Source organism: Chelon labrosus, assembly GCF_963514085.1.
Source record: "Chelon labrosus genome assembly, chromosome: 1".
In the NCBI taxonomy this organism is placed as follows: Eukaryota; Metazoa; Chordata; class Actinopteri; order Mugiliformes; family Mugilidae; genus Chelon; species Chelon labrosus.
Genome location: NC_140337.1, coordinates 11926457 through 11948786, shown reverse-complemented (window position 1 = coordinate 11948786; position 22330 = coordinate 11926457). Strand labels below are relative to the sequence as shown.

At 42.4% G+C, this 22330-nt stretch overlaps 1 protein-coding gene across 2 annotated transcripts; it reads right to left on the bottom strand.

Annotated features, from left to right (window-relative positions):
* Positions 1-3174: 3174 nt before the first annotated feature.
* Positions 3175-20634, bottom strand: trmt44 (tRNA methyltransferase 44 homolog). 2 transcript variants are annotated; one of them, XM_084553156.1, is made up of 11 exons: positions 20084-20488; positions 19894-20011; positions 18372-18591; positions 18214-18282; positions 17710-17817; positions 16859-16930; positions 14098-14204; positions 13538-13721; positions 11620-11968; positions 6550-6666; positions 3175-4762 (listed from the first exon to the last, which is right to left on the bottom strand). In XM_084553156.1, the coding sequence occupies exons 1-11, from the start codon at positions 20418-20420 to the stop codon at positions 4521-4523; spliced, it is 1923 nt and encodes a 640-aa protein (XP_084409282.1). In that variant the 5' UTR covers positions 20421-20488; the 3' UTR covers positions 3175-4520. The 2 variants fall into 2 exon arrangements, with proteins under 2 accessions (XP_084409282.1, XP_084409281.1); XM_084553155.1 differs by having other exon boundaries at positions 19894-20634.
* Between the last annotated feature and the right edge of the window lie 1696 nt (positions 20635-22330).

Genomic DNA, 22330 nt, shown 5'->3' with positions numbered 1-22330 from the left:
TAAGAATATATGGTTCCTGTTAAAGGTGTCAGGTGCCAACAGGTGAAAGAATTTTCAGCTAGTTTATGAAGCTAACATGAGCTAATTAGCTTGCTAAAGCTAACACAATCTGCTTATGAAAGCTCGTAAATCCAGGGAACAAAATCTAAACATATTTTAACTTATTTCACAAGATAGAGACATAAAACTGTGTAAAGCACCAGTCTCTCAGTAGAACTCACAAACAAAATGAAAGTGAGGGGGAAAGGAGGATTTTCTAAAGCAGTAACAGTCAAACAAAAGGATTCATTGCTGTGACAGCTGTCAGCGTCATAATCCAACGTGGCTTGCTTTGCTGAGGGAGACTTCTGTTCATCCAAAATAAGACGTTACATTGAGCCCCATGGTGCCACAATGAATAAAGCATGAGGGAAACACGGGGAAAGTTGTTAACTTAGGAATAAGAGATGCAGCCACTTCTCCCTGACCTAGATTTCTGGCATGGGGCGTCATTTTGTTTACTAATGTGTTCCCTCAATCCTTTCGTTTGATTTCACCGTCTCTTAATTTATACCTCAACTCTGATGGACATCGCACAAACACCGTGTGAGAACAGACCTACACAGGTATGCCATTTCTTCGAGCGACTGCACAGGAATACAAATGAAACAGCAGAGAGAAAAAATAAGTGTAGTCCCTGTGCAGCATCAGCCAAATCTACTTTTAAAGGAAACAGTTTGTTTATAAAGTTCACATGATTCACATAGTTTACCAGTGGAGCAACACCAGGATATAACTGCTATCTGGAAACCATTTAAACTGGACACGGATTGACTTTCCTTTGAGTCATGACCCTTGTATCCAAGACACACTCACACAAGAGCACAAGAAAAAATCAAAACAGATTAGCGTTACAGGAATGTTTTTGTTCTCAACAACTTATATTTACACACCAAGGAATCCAGCGAGCCCAATAATATTACAGTTAGGCCTGCAACAAATCCGTATGGTGTCTCAAGGTAACTATGATCATAGCTTCTCTTAATCATGGATTATTTAAACACCTTATTGGGCATAGATATTGTTACATAGATATTTTAAAGCTTTTAAGTCAACTTTAAGTAGGACGTATGGAGCCATTCTTCCATAGTTTTCGTGCATGTCTGTCATGGTCTAACAGCGAAGCCAAACCAAAGGCAACTGGACTCGTCTGTTTGTGGATGTTTCCCCACTCATCCAAGTGATTTCTCCAGTTCTAAATGACTGGTGGGGACTTAAGACTAAGTGCTGGCGAGTATTGGTTTAGGAACAAGCTGTAGGCAAGAAAGGTGACCGTCAATATCATCATTTTTAATCCAGCTTCAATCCAGCTTCTCCATGACTCTTCCACGTTTTCATGTATTCATTGGATTTCTCTCTGGTTGCATGTTTGTTTCCTATCTGCGTGTACACATGGAAGTTGCTCAACATTCGTCTTTATCAAACCTTTCATATGTTTTCAATCACAACAACCACTCTGCATGAAGGATTTTTTGTGACTTTTCCTGAGATTTTCTTCCAGTGTACTTCCCGTCAGGGTTTATTGTGAAAGACGGAGGCTCTGAGGACAGTGTGTGTTGATTTGTGACATAAAAACACATGAACAAATTTTTACAAATACTGTATACTGATACTAACTGTAATTGGTCTTTGAATGCATCATCAGCATGAAGCTTTTCGAGTCAGATTTGGGCACTTGTGAAGTCTTATTTGGACCTCTTATCTAGTGCTTGAATTTGGATGAATTAAAGGATTATCTTATCTTATAACGCTAATTATAATTGGTCCTTGAATGCACCATTAAGAGGTTACTTCCCATTGCCATCAGCTATTTTTACATTCATCTCTTATAACTCTAGTCTTAGGATTGACCGTGTTTTGATGTAAAATAAATGTTGACTGTGAAATATCTCTGAACTAATGAGGTGAATCGAGGCACAGATAGTCTTTGGAGGAACAAATAAGATTTAACGAGTGCCCGTTAAGGTCAGTTCTGTTTTTTCTACCCTCATATTCCAATAAAGGTGAATCGACATTTATGTTTTATAGTAAAAGGAAAGAAACCCAACATTATTTGGTAAAAACGTGACATTATTAAGGAATAATGGCTAATCCTAGGGAATGCCTTTACATTTTGTTTTAACATTAGCTCACAGGCACATCTTCGGTTGCGAATTGTTAAAGCTGTGTTTACTGCATCCCTCATTTAAAGCACATACATGCATTGTGGTGGGAAAAATGCTTTTGTTTATATCGGTTGTTGTTTTTGGCATGTTGGCGCATTCTTTAGATGGGTAGACTTACTATTATGTGTTTACACATGGGACAAGGGCGCAATGAGATCGGTGAGGTTCTCCTCCTCTGGTCTCCAGGGCCGCGGTGTGAGGGAGGGCACAAACAGTCATAACGATGCCTTATTCGGCAGAGGTCAGGAAGGGCTGGGGGCAAAAAAATGTGTTTATGTGTGTGCCGCGTAGGAGAGGGACGTCTGCGGCAGTTAAATGTAGGGCAGCAGGTCGATTGGGTGGGATGATCTTTGCAGACCTGGTGCAGCAGGAGAATTTTCGTAAATTGATTCCTTCCAGGAAACGTAATGACACGAGAGGGAGGGTGGGGGGGAGATGGAGAAATGCTTTAAACAAGTCATTAAAACCGTCGCAGCTTCACACATTATGACTGAGCACCGTCTGTCAAAACCACCCTCACTTCCAGCTCCTCTCGTTGAGCAGGTCATGTCCATCACAGCTGAAGCGTCGTTTATGTCTAAACAGCCTTTCATTGCTGGTAGAATTATGTTTTCAGCAGTCACAATTCCCAAGAAAACTATCTAAACTATCCGCCCGAAACAAAGCAAATCCACGTGCATCTGCTGAGCTCCAGGGGATATGTGTGCGTCACGGCTGCTAATATGTAACTAACCTTAGGATGTCCCCGTCAACCACAGTATGGATTTTTATCTTCTGAAAAGGACAAGCGAGGAAGGAACGCAGCAACTACCAACAATAAATGGGAATCACCTATTTTTCTGTGATTTAGTCTGGTGATTAACTGCAATTAAAGGGTCAGTTCACCCAAACATTCAGGGATGTTCCTTTCCTGAATGTTGTATTGATGGAACCCAATACATGCAAGAAAAACCTCATAATTGTGACCTTAGATCGGGTATTACAAGCCAGTTATAATGACTGTAAATCAAAATTACGACCACAGTAAGGCTGATTCATCAGAATCGGGAAACAAAACTCCTCAACTAAAGTTTTGTGGCTGGGGCATCTCTGGACCTGTTTCTAGGTTTGATGGAGAAAATCGTAATGTCACACCTAGCAGTATATTGATGACAGTAGTCAATAGGTGTAATTGCACAAGACAGTAATCCCGTCAATGTATTGATGTTAGTTAATGGTTATCCCATGTGCCATAAATACAGAAAATACGTTTGATTGGTTGAAAACACGTGTCGCTTTTTTCCTACAATTTACATATTTTAACTGTCATGGTAGAAATAACGTCAAAAAAATAAATAAAAATACAACCAAAATTGGGTTAACTTATCAACGTTTAAGATTCAGATGTCAGTTTTCACATTAGTGCCTCTAAATGGCACAAATAAGCCAAATCTTCTTCCTCCGCCCGTCTGTCAAACAGATATAAACTCTATCCGTCCTTGCGCTGCGCTGTGCCAGAGGTCTGATTATTGTCTGGCCACACAAACAAACGAACCCCCAGAGGAGGCTCCCTCCTCTCAATGCCCCGCTGCAGTCCCCGGGAGGGCCTTACTGTCTTTGACATTTGAGCCACGGGGCGACGGCAGCCGGCGTTAGAGAGGCACAGCAGTGAGCGCCCATCTTGGGGGGGGGGGGGCGCGACACACAGCTCACCCCTCAACTCCTGCCAACAAATAATTCATACCGCTAACATTTACTTTGTTCAAACGCTGTCCGGCCTTTATCCGCCGCCCCGTCTGTGAACCTCAAAGTACGCGTCTGAAGTGAACGCAGTGTCTGAGGGAAACACCGAGGTAAATGCTCCAAGAGCGTATACAGAAGCTTTTAAAGTTTATATGCAGTGGAGGAAAAAAATAAGTTGAAAAGTACTCTGAGTGCTTGGTAAAGCCCTCATCTGGATGTTGAGAAACTCCATGACAGAGTTGACTGTCCTTTAAAGAGATTCTGAACTTTACAACTGCACACTTATTAAAATAGATGAGCAGAAAGGCAAAGGAATGGTCTGAAATTCATTTTCATTAAATAACAAAACCCAGAGGTGTCAGCAAGGCGCAGCGGTGAAACCATCAGCTGCACCACGGAGCGTCAAAAAAACAGGACACCGTGAAACTGTGAAGACCTTAATTCCCACAAATGATGAAATCTCACATCAATAAAACTCGCTCTGCTCTGGACGAGAACGTCTTCCTCTCTGAGGCTGGGTGTCGACACACAGAGCTCAGCCTTTTAATTAAAAAGTGAACCGGTTAAAGAATAAAGTAAATATACGAGTTCAAATCAAGTCAATAAAAAGGTGTCCTTCTTTTTCTCCTTCAGAGGTCTGGTCGAGGGTCTGAGGTCATCTGGTCCGTGGGCGAAGGCGCAGTTTTCGGCCCGCAGGGGGCATCCCTGAGGGTGGTGGGCGTGAAACCAGCAAGGACGGGTTTTCAGGGCACCGGGGGCGACGGGCTTCCTCTTTGTATCCACCCTGGAAGATTTCCCGTCCCGCCAGTCTCTAATGTAGACTCTCCCTCCTTCCACTGGAAGAGAAGGAGTGACAGGGTGATACATGATAAAATACTCCTCTCAGATGCTACAGATAAATCCATTCCTATAAAGCAGCGGAGTGGAGGAGTTATTTCAGGCGTCCAGGCTCCCAGAAGTAAACAGCCTGTCTGTTTTGTGCGTAGCAAAGACAATAATAGCTGAGTGGCAGTTTGAGTGCATTTGGGCTCGAAACCCTCTCGGCTGAATCATCAGCGCACAACACGAGCAACTATCTTGTTCTTTTTTGGTGGAGGGTACAGCTCTATTAGATAAGAGACAGAGCAGGAACGACAGGACATGAAGGGAGAAGGAGGAAGTGACACGCGACAAAGAACCCGCGGTCCGACCTGAAGCTAAAGACGCCGCTAACAACTGTCAGACTCCAGGAAAAACAGTTTCTTTGATATAAAATTAAAACATATAAATAAACTTAAATGACAACACAGACAAACTTAATACTCAAAATGCTTTTGTTAAGTAATATACACCGACCACCCATAACATTAAGACCACCTTCCTAATATTGTGTAGGTCTCCCTTGTGCCTCCAAAACAGTTGTGACTCATCAGAGAATGGACATGGTCCTTCTGAGGGTGTCCTGTGGTGTCTGGTAACAAAATGTTGTTAGTGGGGGCCTTTGAGGGGAGAGGTCTCTGTGGATCATCCCACAGATACTTGATCAGTTTGGGATCTAGTGAATTTGGCGGCCAGGTCAACACCTTGTGATTTTCTTCATGTTTTTTTAGTTGGTCCTAAACTGTTTTTGTGTGTGTCTGTGTCAGGCTGCATCCTACTGGGGATGGCTGCTGCCATCAAGGAGTGTCATTGCTATGGGGTGGGGGTGTCTGGTCTGGTCTGGTCTAGGTGGGTGCTACATGCCTAAGTAACATCCACATGAATGCCAGGTCCAAAAGTTTCCCAGCACAAGATGGTCAATTTACTTCTCCTGTCAGTGGTTTTAATGTTGTGGCTGATCGGTGTACTCAGGTGTACTCAGAAGAATGTGACACAGTTTTTCACTCAAATGTTTGAAGTCACACCATCTTGAAACTTTCATACAGAAAGGTACCATAGGTGGAAGGTAGCTCTGTGCTACACGTCTCAGACCGGAACGGCTACGACTGGTCTGAAACGCATTTCCACGTCTTTGTCTCGTTGTGACGGGACAAACACAGAAAGCTAATCTCTTCTGTGTTGCAGCGATTTCAGTGAAAGTAAACGTTGTTCAGCATGTACTAGCTCCAACTCCATCATGAGCCGCTGTTGGAAGTGCACAAGTAGTAGTACTTAGAGCTGTGACTATGAGACGATGCAGAGACACCAGCGCACTAAAGCCAATCCAAACGCGTCTGCTGCAATAGATATTGACAACAAATTAACTTTAAAGAGACAACAGTTAACAGCAAGATGATTCATCGCTCTGATTGATTGTAGAAGTATTTTTTATTCTCTGTATCGTTTGAAACACGCACCATGAAGAAATCCCAATGCTCTGTTACCAGACTCATATTCTGCCAGCAACTTTTCTCTGAATAATCTTCCTGTTGATATTGTTTGATGGAACTTTAGAGCAGTAAAACTACTTAAACAAATTCCATTTGAGAGAATTATTAACAAGAAGTAGTCAGTAAAAAGACTTCTGAATGTAAATTATTAATATGAATTATTATATTTATACTATTCCTTTCTCAATTCTTTCGCCGATTTAATACCAACAGTATTTTGATGTACTTCATAAGCCAGAATAAGACGTGGAGAAGTGGCAGTGCAGCAAAACTACCTCTGAAGACTTGATGGTTGTTCTTGAGCAGCGTCTGAAGGCCTCCGCACTCTTTCTTCAGGAGCTGCAAGGTCTCCTGCTCCAACAGCCCGGCAACCTCGTTCACAGACAGACTGCCTGAGGAGGAGGGAGGAGATGATGAAAGAGAGGAGTGACAAAGGAGCAGAAGGAGGTCTATCGATGCCACATTCATCAATATATTAACACGCTGCTACAGGCGGGCACAGAAATAATTTTTATCCAGCACCTCGGGCTCGGAGAAGAGGAACCCGATGCAGCCGACTGGCTCGAGTCGATGCGACCGGATCGTCCCTGAACTCCTCTGTTCCAGCAGAGGAAAGGTGATCAACGCTGCGTACGGACGGTTTTAGACGGAGGGAGAGGAAAAACACTTCAGTCACCGTCTTTCGGTGTTAGTCAGGGCTGTGAAGTGTGCTCAATTAAAGCTGCTCCAACGAGCTGTCAGAGCAACGCGGCATGCTTCTCACCGCTGGGAGATGAGAGCGTGAGCCGTTGCCGTCACGCCACCAAATTTTAGACACCAAAGAGCAAACAAAAAAAATAATAAATAAATGTACAAAGCTCGAGGCTCAGCAGACTGTAAGCAGATAAATAAGCTACCCCTTCTCGTTCACAGAGCTCCACCTTTGGGCTCAGTTTTTGGTATTTCTGGCTTTACCCTTTTTCCCCCCTCAGATGAGAATTCAATCAGAGCTGACCTTTGGTTTATACAAATGACAATCTTCCTCCTCTTTTCCCTGACATATTGGAGAGGGGACACGCCGCACGACTTCCAATGCTCCTTTGTGCCGTTTCATAACAATGTTTGACCTAAATCTGCAGACATCTTAATGCGATCTTCATCATACTTCCGCACCAAATCTCTGGTGACACTCCAGGCGGTCGCAGTCGGCTTAAAGATTATTAGACATGAGAGAAGTTCGCTGTTAAATGCACTGTCTGTGCCTCTGATGCAAATTCAAGAGAGTATCGTTTTACAATTATTTTGCAATTTCTTTAAAAACAGTTTTCCTGCCACTGAAATTGATCCGAAAAAACATATTGTCCACCCAAATATGTCCTAAATTTAGTTGGTCAAACCGCTGAGTTAATCCCCAAAATATGCAACACACTCCCACATTCGCAGACGCTAGCACGGCCAAACACAGTGGTGTGATGCAGAGTGTGAAACTGGGCAGACTGTCGTCCTGCAGCTCCGACGCCAGAGAGCTCCAGGCCTCAATATAATATCAATACGCCGTTTAGGGCTGCCCTTTACTGCTTACCATGTAAATGCGGATTAATGGGAGAAAGACGGTATCGACAGAGTTCTGTTTGGACTAAGACCAGCCGCAGACGGGTATTAATGACTTGGCCTGACGTACAGTTGGACTCGTTCAAGGCTGAACGCTCCCCGTGCCAAGGATGGCCAGCAACTGATTGCTTGTAGTGGAGGATTGTTGTTGCTGCTTAAGCCAATTCAGACTGTGAAGATATGTTAGCTATGAAACTGGTGGGTGGAGGACGTTCAGCCACCAAGACATCAGCTGTTATGCTCATTTGTCTATAGAAAACTAAAAACAGATCTTTACCTAACCTGCTAATTGGAAAATCTGACTATATATGTACAGAAAGAAGACCACTCCCTGACATTACACATAAGATATCTGAAGAGCGGTTTTGAACCTCACTGTGGGTGGCACCGGTTGTCACCATCTCACTAACCGGCTAATTACGAAATTGCTAGCAATTTAAGATGGCACTGATCCGTCATTCAAAGCGGCCATGCCCTAAATTATTATAATTTAAACAATTAAGAGACAAAATTTGTTTGTTTTTTTTGTACCATGTTGTAAAAAATTTTATTTCTGTTGGGCTTTTTAACATATAGGTCTACGGGGATTGACTCACTTTTGGAGCCAGCCTCAAGTGGCCATTAAAGGAACTGCAGCTTTGGGCATTTTAATTTTTTCAGCCCAAAAGATTAGAGTTTGGTCCCCGAATATAAATAAAATGCATCTTTTTCTTAACTTTGCTCACATTGGATTCATTTCTGGAGTTTTACCTCAACAGCGCTATTGAAAATACAAAAATCTTTGAAGGATGGTTGACTTGCTAAAAGCCCACAAATGTATGGTTTTACATGAAGGGTCAAATTTAAAAAATTTGGACCAGAGGACCACTACTAATAATAATAATTTACATACTAACCAAGACAAGTTCTAACCACTGCCCAAAATGTTCTATTATATATCATGTTGTTCTGCTGTTTTTAACATGAGTAAATTATTATGACAGAACTGGAGTATAAAATGTCTGAAAACAGAGACAAATCTGTCAATTTTTTCAAACTGCTTGTTTTTCTGAACCAATTTTCAGAAACCTAAAATACAGTTTATTACCAAAAAAGCTAATATTCATGTGTGAAGCACAAAAACGTTGAATAACATACTCCACTCTCTCTCGCCCATCGCCTCTTCCACGCAAGCCGTATCTGCTCAGTCTAATGTCGTGCGCATAACCCGTACCTTCACTGAGAGGACATTCAGTGTGGCAGAGTGAAATGCACGCAGTACGTACAGCTGCACACAGCTTTTCATCCTCAGCATGATTACATAACTCCATGAGCCCAGTCAGCGGTGCAGCCCGCATGAATTAGTAACTCGCCTCAAAGTTAAAGCGGTCAGCTTCACACGACAACAGTTTGAAGCGCAAGTGACGTTTATTTTAGCTACAAACAGGCTACAAACTGTTCTTTTCATAAACTGCAAAAATCTGAATGATCCTTTTAGTCTTGGCGCTAAATGTATGCTTTTAAGGTTTAAGGTTTGTGCTTAAATTCAGACATAAAAGAAAAGACAGAACAGAATTTGAAAACAGAGCAAAGTCACAAACCTATGTGATCAAAATTCTCCTTAAAAACGGAACAGGAATAAATTAACATACCAAAAATCCTAATAGTCTTTGAAGGTGTGTTAGGATTGGAGAAAAACAAAGTCCTTTTGATAACTCTGAGACACTTCTGGATCTGTTTAACACAGGCAGGCTCAACCTGATTTTACCCTTTGTTCTTACGCAGCAGATTACTGGTAGGAATACCTTAATACAAATGCATACTCATGCATAAATCATAGGCGGCGGTGCATTATTCATCCAGTCATCTCCATACAGAGTTACAGACTCCCTTTATTCGCTCGCCCTCATATTTTCTCCCTCTAATTTCAGCGCCGACACCCTGACAGGGAATTTTCTGTTTTAATCATAGTAGTCTTCACCTCCTCATCTCATTCATTTTGTGTGTGTGTGTGTGTGTGGGTGTGTGTGTGTGTGTGTGTGTGTGTGGCAGCGGGGGGGTGCAGAGGCGCTGACAAAAGGTGACGCGTGGGCGCTGTGTACGGTGCATTTATGCGTGTGGCACACTCTGTACCGTGAGCTGCAGGAAGTGACTGGCGGAGGGTGAGATACTGAGTTCAAAGTGGCGCGGCCCTGACGACTGATGCCGAGAGGGGACGGGGTGTGACGGGCGAGGCGGCGGGGGGAGGCCGGACGGGGCGGCGGAGGGAGGGGATCAGACGGGAGGTTCAGGCTGCAGACGTGCAACAGAGCCGCCAGAAATATATTTTAGAAGGTGCTGCCAACAAATGTGAGGAGTGATTCATCTGTGTCGTTTTGGAGGTGTCGGGTTGCGGCCACGCTGCCCGACAAATCAGATAATGCAAATCGGAGCATATCTGGTCAAAACGGAGCTACAGGAACAGTGGGATCATTTGGAAAATCTGATATCTCTATTACCTGAAGTCAGCAGCTGGTTAGCTTAGCATAAAGATTAGAAACACAGAAATGAGCTAGCTTGGTTCATCCAAAGACACTAAAATGCACACACATATCAATTCCATGCTTCGTCCAGATGGCCATTTCCTTTTGTTCACAATTTACTTCATATTTAACAAACACAATCTCTTTCCAGAGATTTACCAGCTCTCAAACTATTTTCCATTTTTGTTTTTACACTTTAAGGTGTCTAATTTAACAGATTTTTAATTACCCTTATATAAAATACATCAATTTTATTATGCTAACACGGTAATTGAGTGAGTCACTAAATAAATTAGACTCTTTGAAGGTTAATATTAACTCTAGCATAACAGAGCAGGACCAATCCGCCAATGACCACCTGCCTAGTACAGAGTAGGCCGTGACCCTGGAGGCATGGTCTCCACTAGACGTCTGGAGGTGCGCAGTGGAATCTGGCACCAAGACGTTAGCGACGAGCCCTGCAAGCCGCAAGGCGGGGGGTGTCCGCGAAACCGGAATCATCTCTCCGGCACGTCCCACAGATGCTTGAGTTTTGATCCAGACCAGGAGCATCCCACAAGAGCCGCACTTTTGGAGATGCTCCGACGCGCTCGTCTAGCCATCTGTTTTGCTCAAATCCTTTCAAATTCTTGTTTCTAACACATCGACTCCGAGGACGAAATGTTCACCTGTTGCCTAATATATCCCACCCACAGACGGGTGCCACGGTGATGAAAGAAGTCTGTCATTAGTGTTATTCCCTTTACCTGTCAGTGGTCATAATGTTATGGCTGACCTGTGTAAATCTTATAAGCCAAGAAAAAACATGGGAATGTAATTGACATTTTTCCTCAGCAGATACCGCACTCTCTTCTCACAGAGAGCTGTATGAGTATTTTTAAGTATTATGTTGATAGTATTTATGTTAAATACACCAAAAGGCACAAATAAAGGTATTAGAGCCTTTTGCTAGTCAGCCTGAAAACTTTAAACGATGTTTCTCTTACCTATTTTTGCTTTTAAATGACAGCATAGCTCTATCCCACTGTGGGATAAATGAAAGGATTATCTTATCTTAACCACAATTTAACACATTCAGTAATACCCAGGAGGATTAAAAATAATAATAATAATTTATAGATACTGCATAATATTCTGGTTTTGATCTGAACCCGTTCATCTCTTCAGTAGTAGCTCATGTCCAGGGACACGTCTGTAATTATTTTTTTTTTTTTTTATTAATCTCATGTGTTTGTTGTTGTGCTGCCAGTTTACCTCCTCGGTTCCAGTCACTGCAGGACCCACCGCCGTCACCCGCAGTCATTCCCAGAAGAACATTAGCCACCCGCAGGACAACACCGTCAACAAAGTCCCGCGGGAGACCGGCGCAGTTTCTGACCGTCTCAACCTTTTCTCGAGGCTGGAACCCGGCTCCCCAGGTGCTCCCGGGGGTCCTGTCGCCGTCTGCGTTCCCGTGGCAACAGCCCCCATCATTTCCGACGGCTGGCCTTTGAACCGCGACCCCGGGGGCGCTCTGGCGGCTCTTGATGTAATGAGCCCGTCGGTGCTCCGACTCGGCCTCGTCAGACGGCTCGTAGTTTCTGGACTTTCCTACCAGACACACCTGCAGGAGGAAGAGCTGAACGTCAACACGGCTCCCTCGGGTGCCGAAAGTGTAAAACCAGAAACTCAAAACGGAGACGATGAATGAAATAACTATGGCAACATAATAAACATATTCTTGGATATATGCACTTAACAAACTTGATAGCTTGACATTGAAGTAAATAACTGCCTGTTCTTTTTATGTGTGCACGTGTACCGTAGCTTTTAATGACTACAAGGTATTAAACAAACACCCCTCAGGGGACAATAAAGGCTTGATTTATTTACGTCCGTTCAGAAAAGGCGTGGACACACATCGGCGAGTGAGTCCTAGACACTGATCCATCCACTGATTACAGCTCTGTGGGGTCTTTTACACACCGCACTGGGGACATTTATGAATATGGGCATGCAATATATTTATCGAAAGATCAGACACACCTTCTCTGCGGTTATGGAGTTGTGTTCGAAAAGAACTGCCGTAAAATAGCCATGGTATACCGAAAAATTTTATGACAAACTTTACGAGAGTACATCACATTGTTAAGCCATCGGTCTGCCTAGTTTCAGCTGCAAACTTTACCTTTTAAAGGGGTTAGATTGTTTGTTTTAATATTTAGAAGGATTGAGAACGAGTGAGAGGAGTTTGAAAGAGCAAAACAAGAAGACTCTAAAGAAGATGTGGTCCAGTTGCATTATGGAAAATGCAGGATTCAGGAATCACTGGCTACAATTACACCATGAAGAGAAATGGTCACTCCAAGCAACTTGCGCAAAGGAAGACTATGTTTGGCGGACCCCAGACACCGCACAAACACCACACCCCCACTGTGAGGCATGGTGGTGGCAGCATCATGCTGTGGAGACGCTTCTCGGCAGCAGGACCTGGGCGGCTGGCAAAGATAGAGGGCAAAATGAAAGCACCAGAACGTAGGGAAATCCAGGAGGACGATCCGAGAACCACGACTTGGGAGAAGACTTGAAGCATACAGCAAGAGCTACACAGACATGGTTTAAAGACGACAAAGTGAATTTTCCGGAAAGGAAGTGTTAAAGCCCAGACCTCAGTCTGATGTAAATTTGTAGTTTTCTCGTTCACAGCCGATTCCTGCGAAACCGACAGTTTCGACAAATGGAGTACAATTGCAGTGTCCAGATGAGCAAGCCTGATTGAGACCTACCCACAAAGACTCAGTGTTGTAATTGCAGCCGAGGGCGCCTCGACTAAATACTGACAGGAACGTGGTGAATACATATGCAGGGACTGTGTGTCCGTATTACAACGTCCTATTAGACACGTTTTTGTTTCTTTGCTTTCAAGTTATTTGATAGCTGAGAGCAGAAGTGAAAAGGGAGAGACGTCAAGCAGCAAACTAGAAAGTATGCAGTTTAGGCCTCTGGCTTTCATAAAGAGTGGGTTTAAAAGGAGATCTTAGGATCTTAGTGGCAAAACATAAAGTGGCTTTAATTGTACTGTGTGACTTTTGTGGCACATATAAAAGAACATAAAGATGTCAAACAAATATTTACAGATAACACAAGTCAGATGTTTTTACTATGAAGCCGCCTCTCGTCCGTGCACGCCTACCCGTTTGGTGGAGGGTATTCTCAGGCAGTCTTCTTCAGTGTTGAAGCCGCACACTTGGCTGACCTCGGTGATGAAGTCGATGTATTCCTTGTACTGAGACTTCTTACACTGGCGTCTCTGGTATTTTCCATAGAAGTCGAAGAAACAGCAGGGGAGGACAAAGTAGCGGCAGGAGTGAGACGACCTGCAATTTGAAGAAGGAAAATAGTGATTATAAATGTTTAGTGGTTAATGTGCTGAGTGTATGCGCTGCTTGTGCTTATTTAAGTGTTTTCTAAGGTTCTGAAAGTGAAACTGTTTAGCAGACGGGAAGCAAAGAGCCATAACTGGAGATGTTGCTGTGGTGACATGCAAGGAAAAGCTGATTCTCAGACTGAGGCTCAACGTCGCCATCAGGTGGTCGTCTTAATAAACTTGTAAGCTGACAAGTATGGGAGCAAACAACACACACGCACACACTGTTATTCACACATCATCCCGTGCCCATAATGTTATTCCGAATTGGAGAGATCAGCTGGCACTTGAGCGGCTGAGTGTGATTGTGTCTCCTGATGACTCGCCTGGATGCTATAACAGGGATCCACGGTGTGAGCTCGTCCGAGTGGTTCCCAATCAGCCAGTCTGTACCCGGGAATAAGAAGCTCTCGCTGGGAGTAATTGCCTTTTCCTGAAATAGCAAAGACCCAAAAAGCACAAGAGCTCCTTAGAGCAGAGAAGATGCACAGCGGCACGATTGAATTCAGAATCACTTTATGGTAATTGTTTGAAACAGAAACTTCTTTAATCTTCTTAAAACGTGCTAAATAACGATACGATTTGAGCAGCTCAGAATTTATGTAAACCCTTTTCATATTTCAACAGGCAGCCCCGTCACGAACATCACAAAAGATGTAACTTAAGAGGTCTGAAGAGGTTCAGCGAGCTTCCAAATGAAGGTTTAGGACCGAGGACGGCAGCCCCAGAGGCCCAGAAAGATTGGTCTGCCACGTCCGCTCCCCTCAAATCAGTCAATAATAGATGACTTGAAATGGAAGCAGTCAGCGGCTTGTTGTCAAATGAATGACTGTGGCCGGGAGGCAGACAGGAAAGTGCTGTATTTGGGGGCAGGTTTCTCTGTGTGCGTTCAAATGAATTTGCCTGAATTCAACTGTAGTCCCGTAGTTTAGTGTTTGATTGATGTGAAAAGGTCCATTTAGTAGCTCTTTTCGAGCTTGTGGATATTTGGACAGTTATTCTCAGTTACAATGAAATCACACCGTACCGTGTCCAAGGCATTGACGTAAAGATGGACAAAAAACGTGTGTGAGCTTAGCCATAGCTGTCCTGAAACACTGGGCAGTTTTGAAACTCATTTATCGTCACCAAGTGCGCATACATGTTTGTACTTGACAATATTGATTCAGACGTGCAGACACTGAAGGATGGGAGGACGGTTATGCTGTAACTGGAACAGCAGCGTACTTGCTGACAGCCACTAAGTCCACGCAAGTCACCACCTGATGGGTTCTTTGTTAGAACCAGTGGGACGAGAACACATCCGGGGTATTTGGATCATACTGTACGTGGCCAGATGCACACTTTGACTTGGAAAAGAACTTGTGCAGCAGGTGATGACGTTTTACAACAGACAAGCAGAGACAAGAACTCATATTGAGAAAGAGCCCGAACCTTCCTAATTCCCAGCTAACTCAAAAATGGGCAACAGAACTGACGACTGACTTCTAGGGAGACCCAGCGGTCACTCAAAGTGGTACAGCAGTTAAAATCTTTGTTTTTATTGTCCCATGCTGTAGACATGTTTATTTCTGCTGTAAACATGGACATTTTAACATGAGGGCCTAAGACTGAACTTTGAAAACTTGCCCCAATCAAACAAATTCAACTAAAATATTATGCTTTTGAATTTGTTTATTCAAGAAAATGAGCCAATATTACATATCTGTGAGGTGCAAAAGAGCACCTCTAGCATTACAAGTTGATTTCAAGTCCAAATTATAGTCCATCTGTTCAGTGTGTGTTCCCGATCAATGTAATGAGACTCAGGTGTCCTTAAGTTCCCCGTTTGTTAAAAAAATAAAAATAAAAATCAGGGGTTTGTCACAGTCTGATCTTCACAACGCATGTTCATGGAAGTGTATGATTGGTGGCAGTGTAAGGGTTGCCTTCGCTCATCAGGCTGGAAAAGGTTACATAACCATCTGTAAAGAGTCAGACTGTGACCAAATGGAGGAGATTTAAGACGATAAGGCCTCTCTCATATTGGCTAATGTTAATGTTGATGAATCCACCATTAGGCGAAAACAGAATGACCATGGTGTGCATGGCAGGGTGACAAGGACACAGCCACTGCTCTCCAAAAAGAACATTTCTGTCTGTCTGCTGCTCTCTAAACATCATGTGGACAAGCCAGAAGACCATTTGGAAAGTGTTTTGTGGATGGATGGGAATCAAAGTAGAATTGTTTGGCTTAAATGAGAGGCTCATGTCTGGAGACTAATCAAAATCAGAACCTCTTCCCATCCACGAAACATGGGGCTGGTGTTGTCGTTGTTTGTGCCTGTTTTGCTGCATCTAGGCCAGAACAACTTGTCATCGCTGATGGACCAATGAAATTATACCAGCAGGACATGTGTCCATGAGGTGAATCTTAACGAAAACTGGGTCATGCAGCACGACAAAGACCCTAAGCACATGAGTTGCTCTACAATAGGATGGTTAAAGAAGAGCAAAATTAATGTTCAAAATGACCAAGTCAAAGTCCTGACCTGAATCTGATAGAAATGTTATGGAGGGACCTGAAGTCAATTGTTAATGTGAGGAAACCCACCAACATCTGAGAACTGAAGTGGTTCTGTTCTAAAAGTCTAAAAGTCCTTCAAGCCGTTGTAGACGACTGATCAGCAGTTACCAGAAACATTTGGTCGCTGTTATTGCTTCACAGCAGATACTGAAAACAACAACTCAAAAACACGCACAAATAATTCATTTTCTTGAATAAAGAAACACAGAAGCATTTCATTTGTTTGACTGGGTTCTCTTTGTCATCTGTCTGGACTCGTGTGAAAATCCGTTGATGTTTTAAGTCATTTTTAGGCAGAAATGTAGAAAACTGCAAATACTTCACTAGCACTACACAGTACTGTACATTTTATGTTTAGATAAAAAAAAAAACATGTTCTCACGCCCTAACACACACAATTTAACATGGCTGTAAACAGCATCATCTAAAAGCAGAGATACCAGTTAAAAGAACTGCATGTGATCCAGGTTCCCAATTTCACGCGATTAATTAATGCGAAATTAAAAACCATCCACGCTCACCTCTAGCTCAGTGTGGGGGCCGTACATGTCCCAGATCTTCCTCTTTCGGACGTCGATGCCCTTTCCAGGGTGCTGCAACACAATACGGCATGACGGTCAGCAGCTAATCGCCCTGTGACGACCGTGTGTAATTCCAATTACACTTGTCCTGGTTTCTGGCGGGCGACTACTGCGTCACAGTTATGTAGATTTAATATATTCCGTGACATGAGTCCCCTCATCTGGGCGCAGACCGGCCCTATATATAGACATTTGTTATTGGCTCTGGAACTGCAGACTAGAGCTGCTACAGTAACACAATTACTAGACAAGTAGAGTGTAAGAACTATTTACCACCTCTTTTATAATCAGTGTTCAATTATTTTAATTAAATCTCCTGTTAAATATTTATGTATGATACAATCTGATTTCTATCTGTAAAGACAGGTGCATAAAGCCTTACTAAGCCTTTGTCACCAAGACTGTACAGATTGACAATAGACATATTTTTGTACAGTGTAGTGTGCATGTGTTTTTTGCATCATCATATACGACGCTTACGTTAAGGCAGCTTCTGTCCTCATTTCATTCTTACCTCAGTCTGACGTATTTTTGAAGAGTTGCATTCATATAAATACCAAACTAGGCCCATGTTAGCGTTGTTCAATCAGGCCTGAGACCAAGTATCTGCAATAGTGTTTTCACATCGTGGTTGAGTTTGTGGTATTTTTTGTGATATTAACCAGGGGGTAACAGTTTATATCAGCTTTGATTCACCAACGAAGGGAAGTCAAATGCAAAACAAGATACTTATTCAGAGAGGTTTTGAAGTAACAGATCGGTTCGTAGACGAGAAACAGCCCGTAACTCACCCCTTCATTGGCCAGTATGTGAACCAGGAGGCCGTTCCCACAGCCGAGGTCCACAAAGGACTGTCTGGCAGTCAGACCCTTCTCTGCTCTCTCCTCGGCCCACAGCACCTGCAGCCACAGTGACACAGAATCACGACTACTGTATGGTCAGGGAGCTTTCCATCATTTTTGTTAAGTCCAATTTACAACTGCAGTGTGACACCTGCTGCTGCTGCTGCTGCTGCTGCTGACACCCTTCCTTTCACCTGCCTCTAGCATGACATATGAATAGACTGAGGCTTTCATGCCCACATTGATTGACCCACATGTAGCTGCATCGCCTGTGGCCATGTGACAGATAAAGGAGGCTTTCACCTTCACATACATGCGTAGACATGATCCTATAGATGGTCAGAATTATTCTTCACTTCACATAACAAACTTTGAGAATCAATTCAAGTACAAAACAGCGATACTGGACCAACTAAAGTATTGATTTTGTTACAACAACAGGTTTGAACCCACCATGAGATATGTAGCAATGGCAACATCCTCGTACACAAACTTCTCAGGATCCGTAACCTCGGGCCAAACCTAAAAAGAAAGAAAAAAAACAAACAAACACATGAGCGCATCCAGCGAATAAAAGTACAGGTGAGCCTCAGAGCGTCCACTCTCTTCACCTTCACCATGGCCTTGTACTTCTCCTTCAGCTGCTGGTACATGAGGCTGTACTTCTCCACTGGCAGCAGAGACAGGGTGCTCCTGAACTCGCTGCTCTTGCACTCGCCGGCCCAGCGCACCAGTTTAGGCAGCAGCTCGGAGGTCAGCCACGGCAGCTTGGCGTAGGCGACGCCGTCACAGAACCACGCATCCGCCGTCAGCACGTGCAGCTCCAAGGCCCTGCAGGTGAAGCAAGGTTCATCAGCCATGTTGTTTCCTTTTTTTTTTTTTAATAATAAGTTAAATGTACTACTAAATCAAGCTGTGTGTCTAATATTCTGGACAAAGAAAATGGCGAGAAAATTTCTTAAATATCAGACAGAAATATAACCACTATATAGCGTTATATAATATATAGCGTTATTGACGCTATATAAATAAAACTGAATTGAATTGAATTGAATTGAATTAAAATCCATTCTTTCGTCCTATTATGTGGTCATACTGTAGACAAAGCACAGGTGTTACTAGAAACATTATCGCCCAAAATTCTGATGGCTTTGATTAATTGTGTCCCATGTAAGTCATGACGATGAACATTTGTTAAGATTAGACGAATAAAGCTGTCTGTCCTAACAAATCAATAATTAGAACTAAAACCTACAACATGTTTCCAAGGTAACACCTAGTGACACATTCTGAACAGAGGCCCCATCAGGTGTGGTAACATGGCTCACTCATGGTCTGCTCTCACTGGCGCAGGTTCGATTCCAGCCTGACACATTTGCATGTCTTCCCCTCTCACTCAGTCCATTACTTCCTATCTCTCCGCTGAAAAAAACTAAACACAGTAACATGAGTGAACTCACTGGAAACTGACTGTGGCCACTCTTTTCCAAATATGTTACTGATAAACTCACGGAGGCATAAGATTTCTGCTGATGTGAATTAGTCCCACTTAGTCAAGAGTTATACTACTCAACAAGTGATGCTCTAGCACCCTGAAAGAGTAGTAGCATTAAAAATTTCCTTTCTGTGACAGTTCAAAATGTCTTGGGTGAAGAAGGCCTCCGTCACTAATATCTCAACATAGGCCTACTGTATACGCCAAACACAACAATACGTACTGTGTATCAATGCCACAAATAGCACGACAGCTATTCTACACAACTGAACAACAGGAATACCTGCCTTAGGTGTTTCCTTAAAAATAAATATACTTATTCAGGTATATTTTATCCTTGTCTACTTATTTGTTTGAGGGCAAGTAAATAATACAACTGTACACGATTCTCAACTCCAGTTTCATTTAGTCTAGTTTGAATACTTTAAAAGCTGGTGTTTGTCTTTAAAAACATACTTTACATATCTAAAATACTGTTTTTCCAAGTTTTCAGTGTTTATAAATGTAAAAGAATCCCTCAGACATCATTAGTGACATTGAATAATTAGAATCAGGAAACCAGGGATCTTATTTTGTTGTATTGTTGACTAGACGTCTGTTTTAGGACACTGAAGGAGAGTTTGTGATTTCAGACTCACCACTCCTCACAGTCCTGATTGCAGAGCTGAATCTTATAAATGTTGCCTTTCTTGAAAGACACTTTCCCTTCTGCATCCTCCTCAAAAGGAAGAAAGGCCACCTGCTGTCTGCCAAAGTCTGCAGAAGACAAGAATGCATTAGAAGTGAGCAGAAACGTTTCAGCCTTTGATCCAAAGCCAGCGTCCTTACCTTTCAGTATAACTTCTTTCTGCAGGCATGTCTCGTAACGGCTCACTTTAGGAATAAATGTTCTGACACTGGAGGGCCATGCTTTGTCATTTTCGTGTGCCTGCGCAGCTGAAACCCCGCAGGTGAGAAAGAACAGCACACGCTCAAAGAGGTCAGGATCATCCAGCAGGGATTGCAAGTCCTCTCCGCTCACATCTTTACTCTCCGTTTCTTTGACTCCGCAAAGACGTTTGTTTACAACATGAGGTTTCTTTATCCACACGTCTGCTGCTGACCAAAAGCCTTCAGGAAGAGTCTTACATTCTCTGGGAAACTTTATCTCGGAGATTTTTGGCATAGCTGAGCATCAGAGGCGACTACGAGCCATGTGTTTACAATCACTGAATGAACTTCCGGGGGTTTTTATTTTGCACGTCGAAGGCAGTTTAAGAAAAAAATGATAATCTACGATAAAACTTTTAAAACTGCATTTTCGAATTATTTTTGAACTTACAAAAACAGCCGTACGTCTACAAATTCTTTAACATTTCAGTGCATTACAGTGACAGTGAATACAATATTGTCGCTGGTTTATGACGTATGCGCCGGCTAAACAATAATATCACATTAATACAGTAGAGGGCGCTGTTTAGCCTCGTCTGGATTTAATCAGCAGCCAATTTACCATCACAGGTGATTTATTAGGAAATAAGACATATTTTCTATTTCTGCTCATTATTGTGTTCGTTTTGTGTGTTGGTATATGGTATTTTATGACTAGACAGAAAACAAAATACAACTAATGTGTATGTTATAGCTCAAATTATTATCTCAAATTATTATCGGCATCATTTTTCTTAAAAATATATAACAGCAGAAAAGTTTAAACAGACTGTTCAAAGAACTTGCTTCAGACTTGTTGGATCTTTGTCATCTTTCATGCATCATATTTCTCTCTCATTTAAGCAAAAAGAGACACAATAAGCTGATGACAATAGCAGATACTGAATACAACCCTGAGGCAACACTGGCTCATACAGTATTTATCAAATTTCTATATCTCTAAAATGTGAAGACTTTCACTCACACATGGAACATTTACAGATTTCTGCACACTGTATGCTCTCAGTGACAAACGTGAAGAAATTTAAGGCAGAAGAGGCGTAAATGTCCACTCCACCCTATACCTTGTTAGCTGGAAATCAGGTGTTTATCACCATCCCGGAAATATGGGTGCTGTTTTATGATGTAAAAATAAAACCAAACTGATTCCTGGCGATAACATAAAGCTGAAAGTAGTCCTGCAACTGATCAATTGCAGTCATTACACAGTCACCTAGTTTTGTTGATATAGCAAAAAAATAAGTGAAAACGGATCTCCCGTCTCACGTTGCTGCTTGCGGGGCCCTTTGAATGGCTGTCTTACTGAAATTTATTGTTTGTGTTTAATTCAGGTAAGCAGGGAGGAGTGACTGCAAGAGATACCGTACCAGGAAGTGTAAAGTTCAGACAGGCGGCCTCCATTGCAGTGCCTGGTTTGCATTCAAATGATCAGCTTCTTGTCGCTCTGAAAATATCCAGTCAAACTTGCTTGGCAACTGCAGGTATGGAGGAAAGAAAGAAGATAGAGGAAGAAAACAATTTGCTGTTCTTTGAGTCATAGCTTGTGGCAAGTTTCATCTGAGTCTAAGCATAAATAAATATGGCTAATGGAAAGAATGTATCATCTTATTCTGAATCATAAGTTGCACTCCAAACCACATTAATGTTATTGTATTGTCCTGAGATTATGGAACAACAATCAACACATAATTAATGTAATAGGTTGGCTCTATTGTTAGAAGATAATGTACATTTAAAATGTCAAGTACACATTTATGATGTAAATCTAATTAAAACTAATGCTATTAAACAAACCTTAAACACTTGGCACACACATAGCTAGAACAGTTCTAGCATATATATATATATACAGACATCTGGTTTAAGCTAGGTTCATGCATCTGTTTTAGCTCTTCAGATAACATTATCTAGTAAACGCTGGCTGTAACTGACTGTTGAGCTAATACAAAACAGATTTTAGCTTGGTACTTGGCAGAAACGGTTTAGCCCCCTCACTAATACTAGTTTAAACTGGTTTAGTTCCCAAAAGTTTTAGCTAACACTTGTTTCAGCTTAGCACATCTTAATTTAAAAGTATTATCCTCTAATACTATTATTATCTAATACTAGCTAGAACAGTTTTAGCTCCTTAACGTTTTAGCTAAC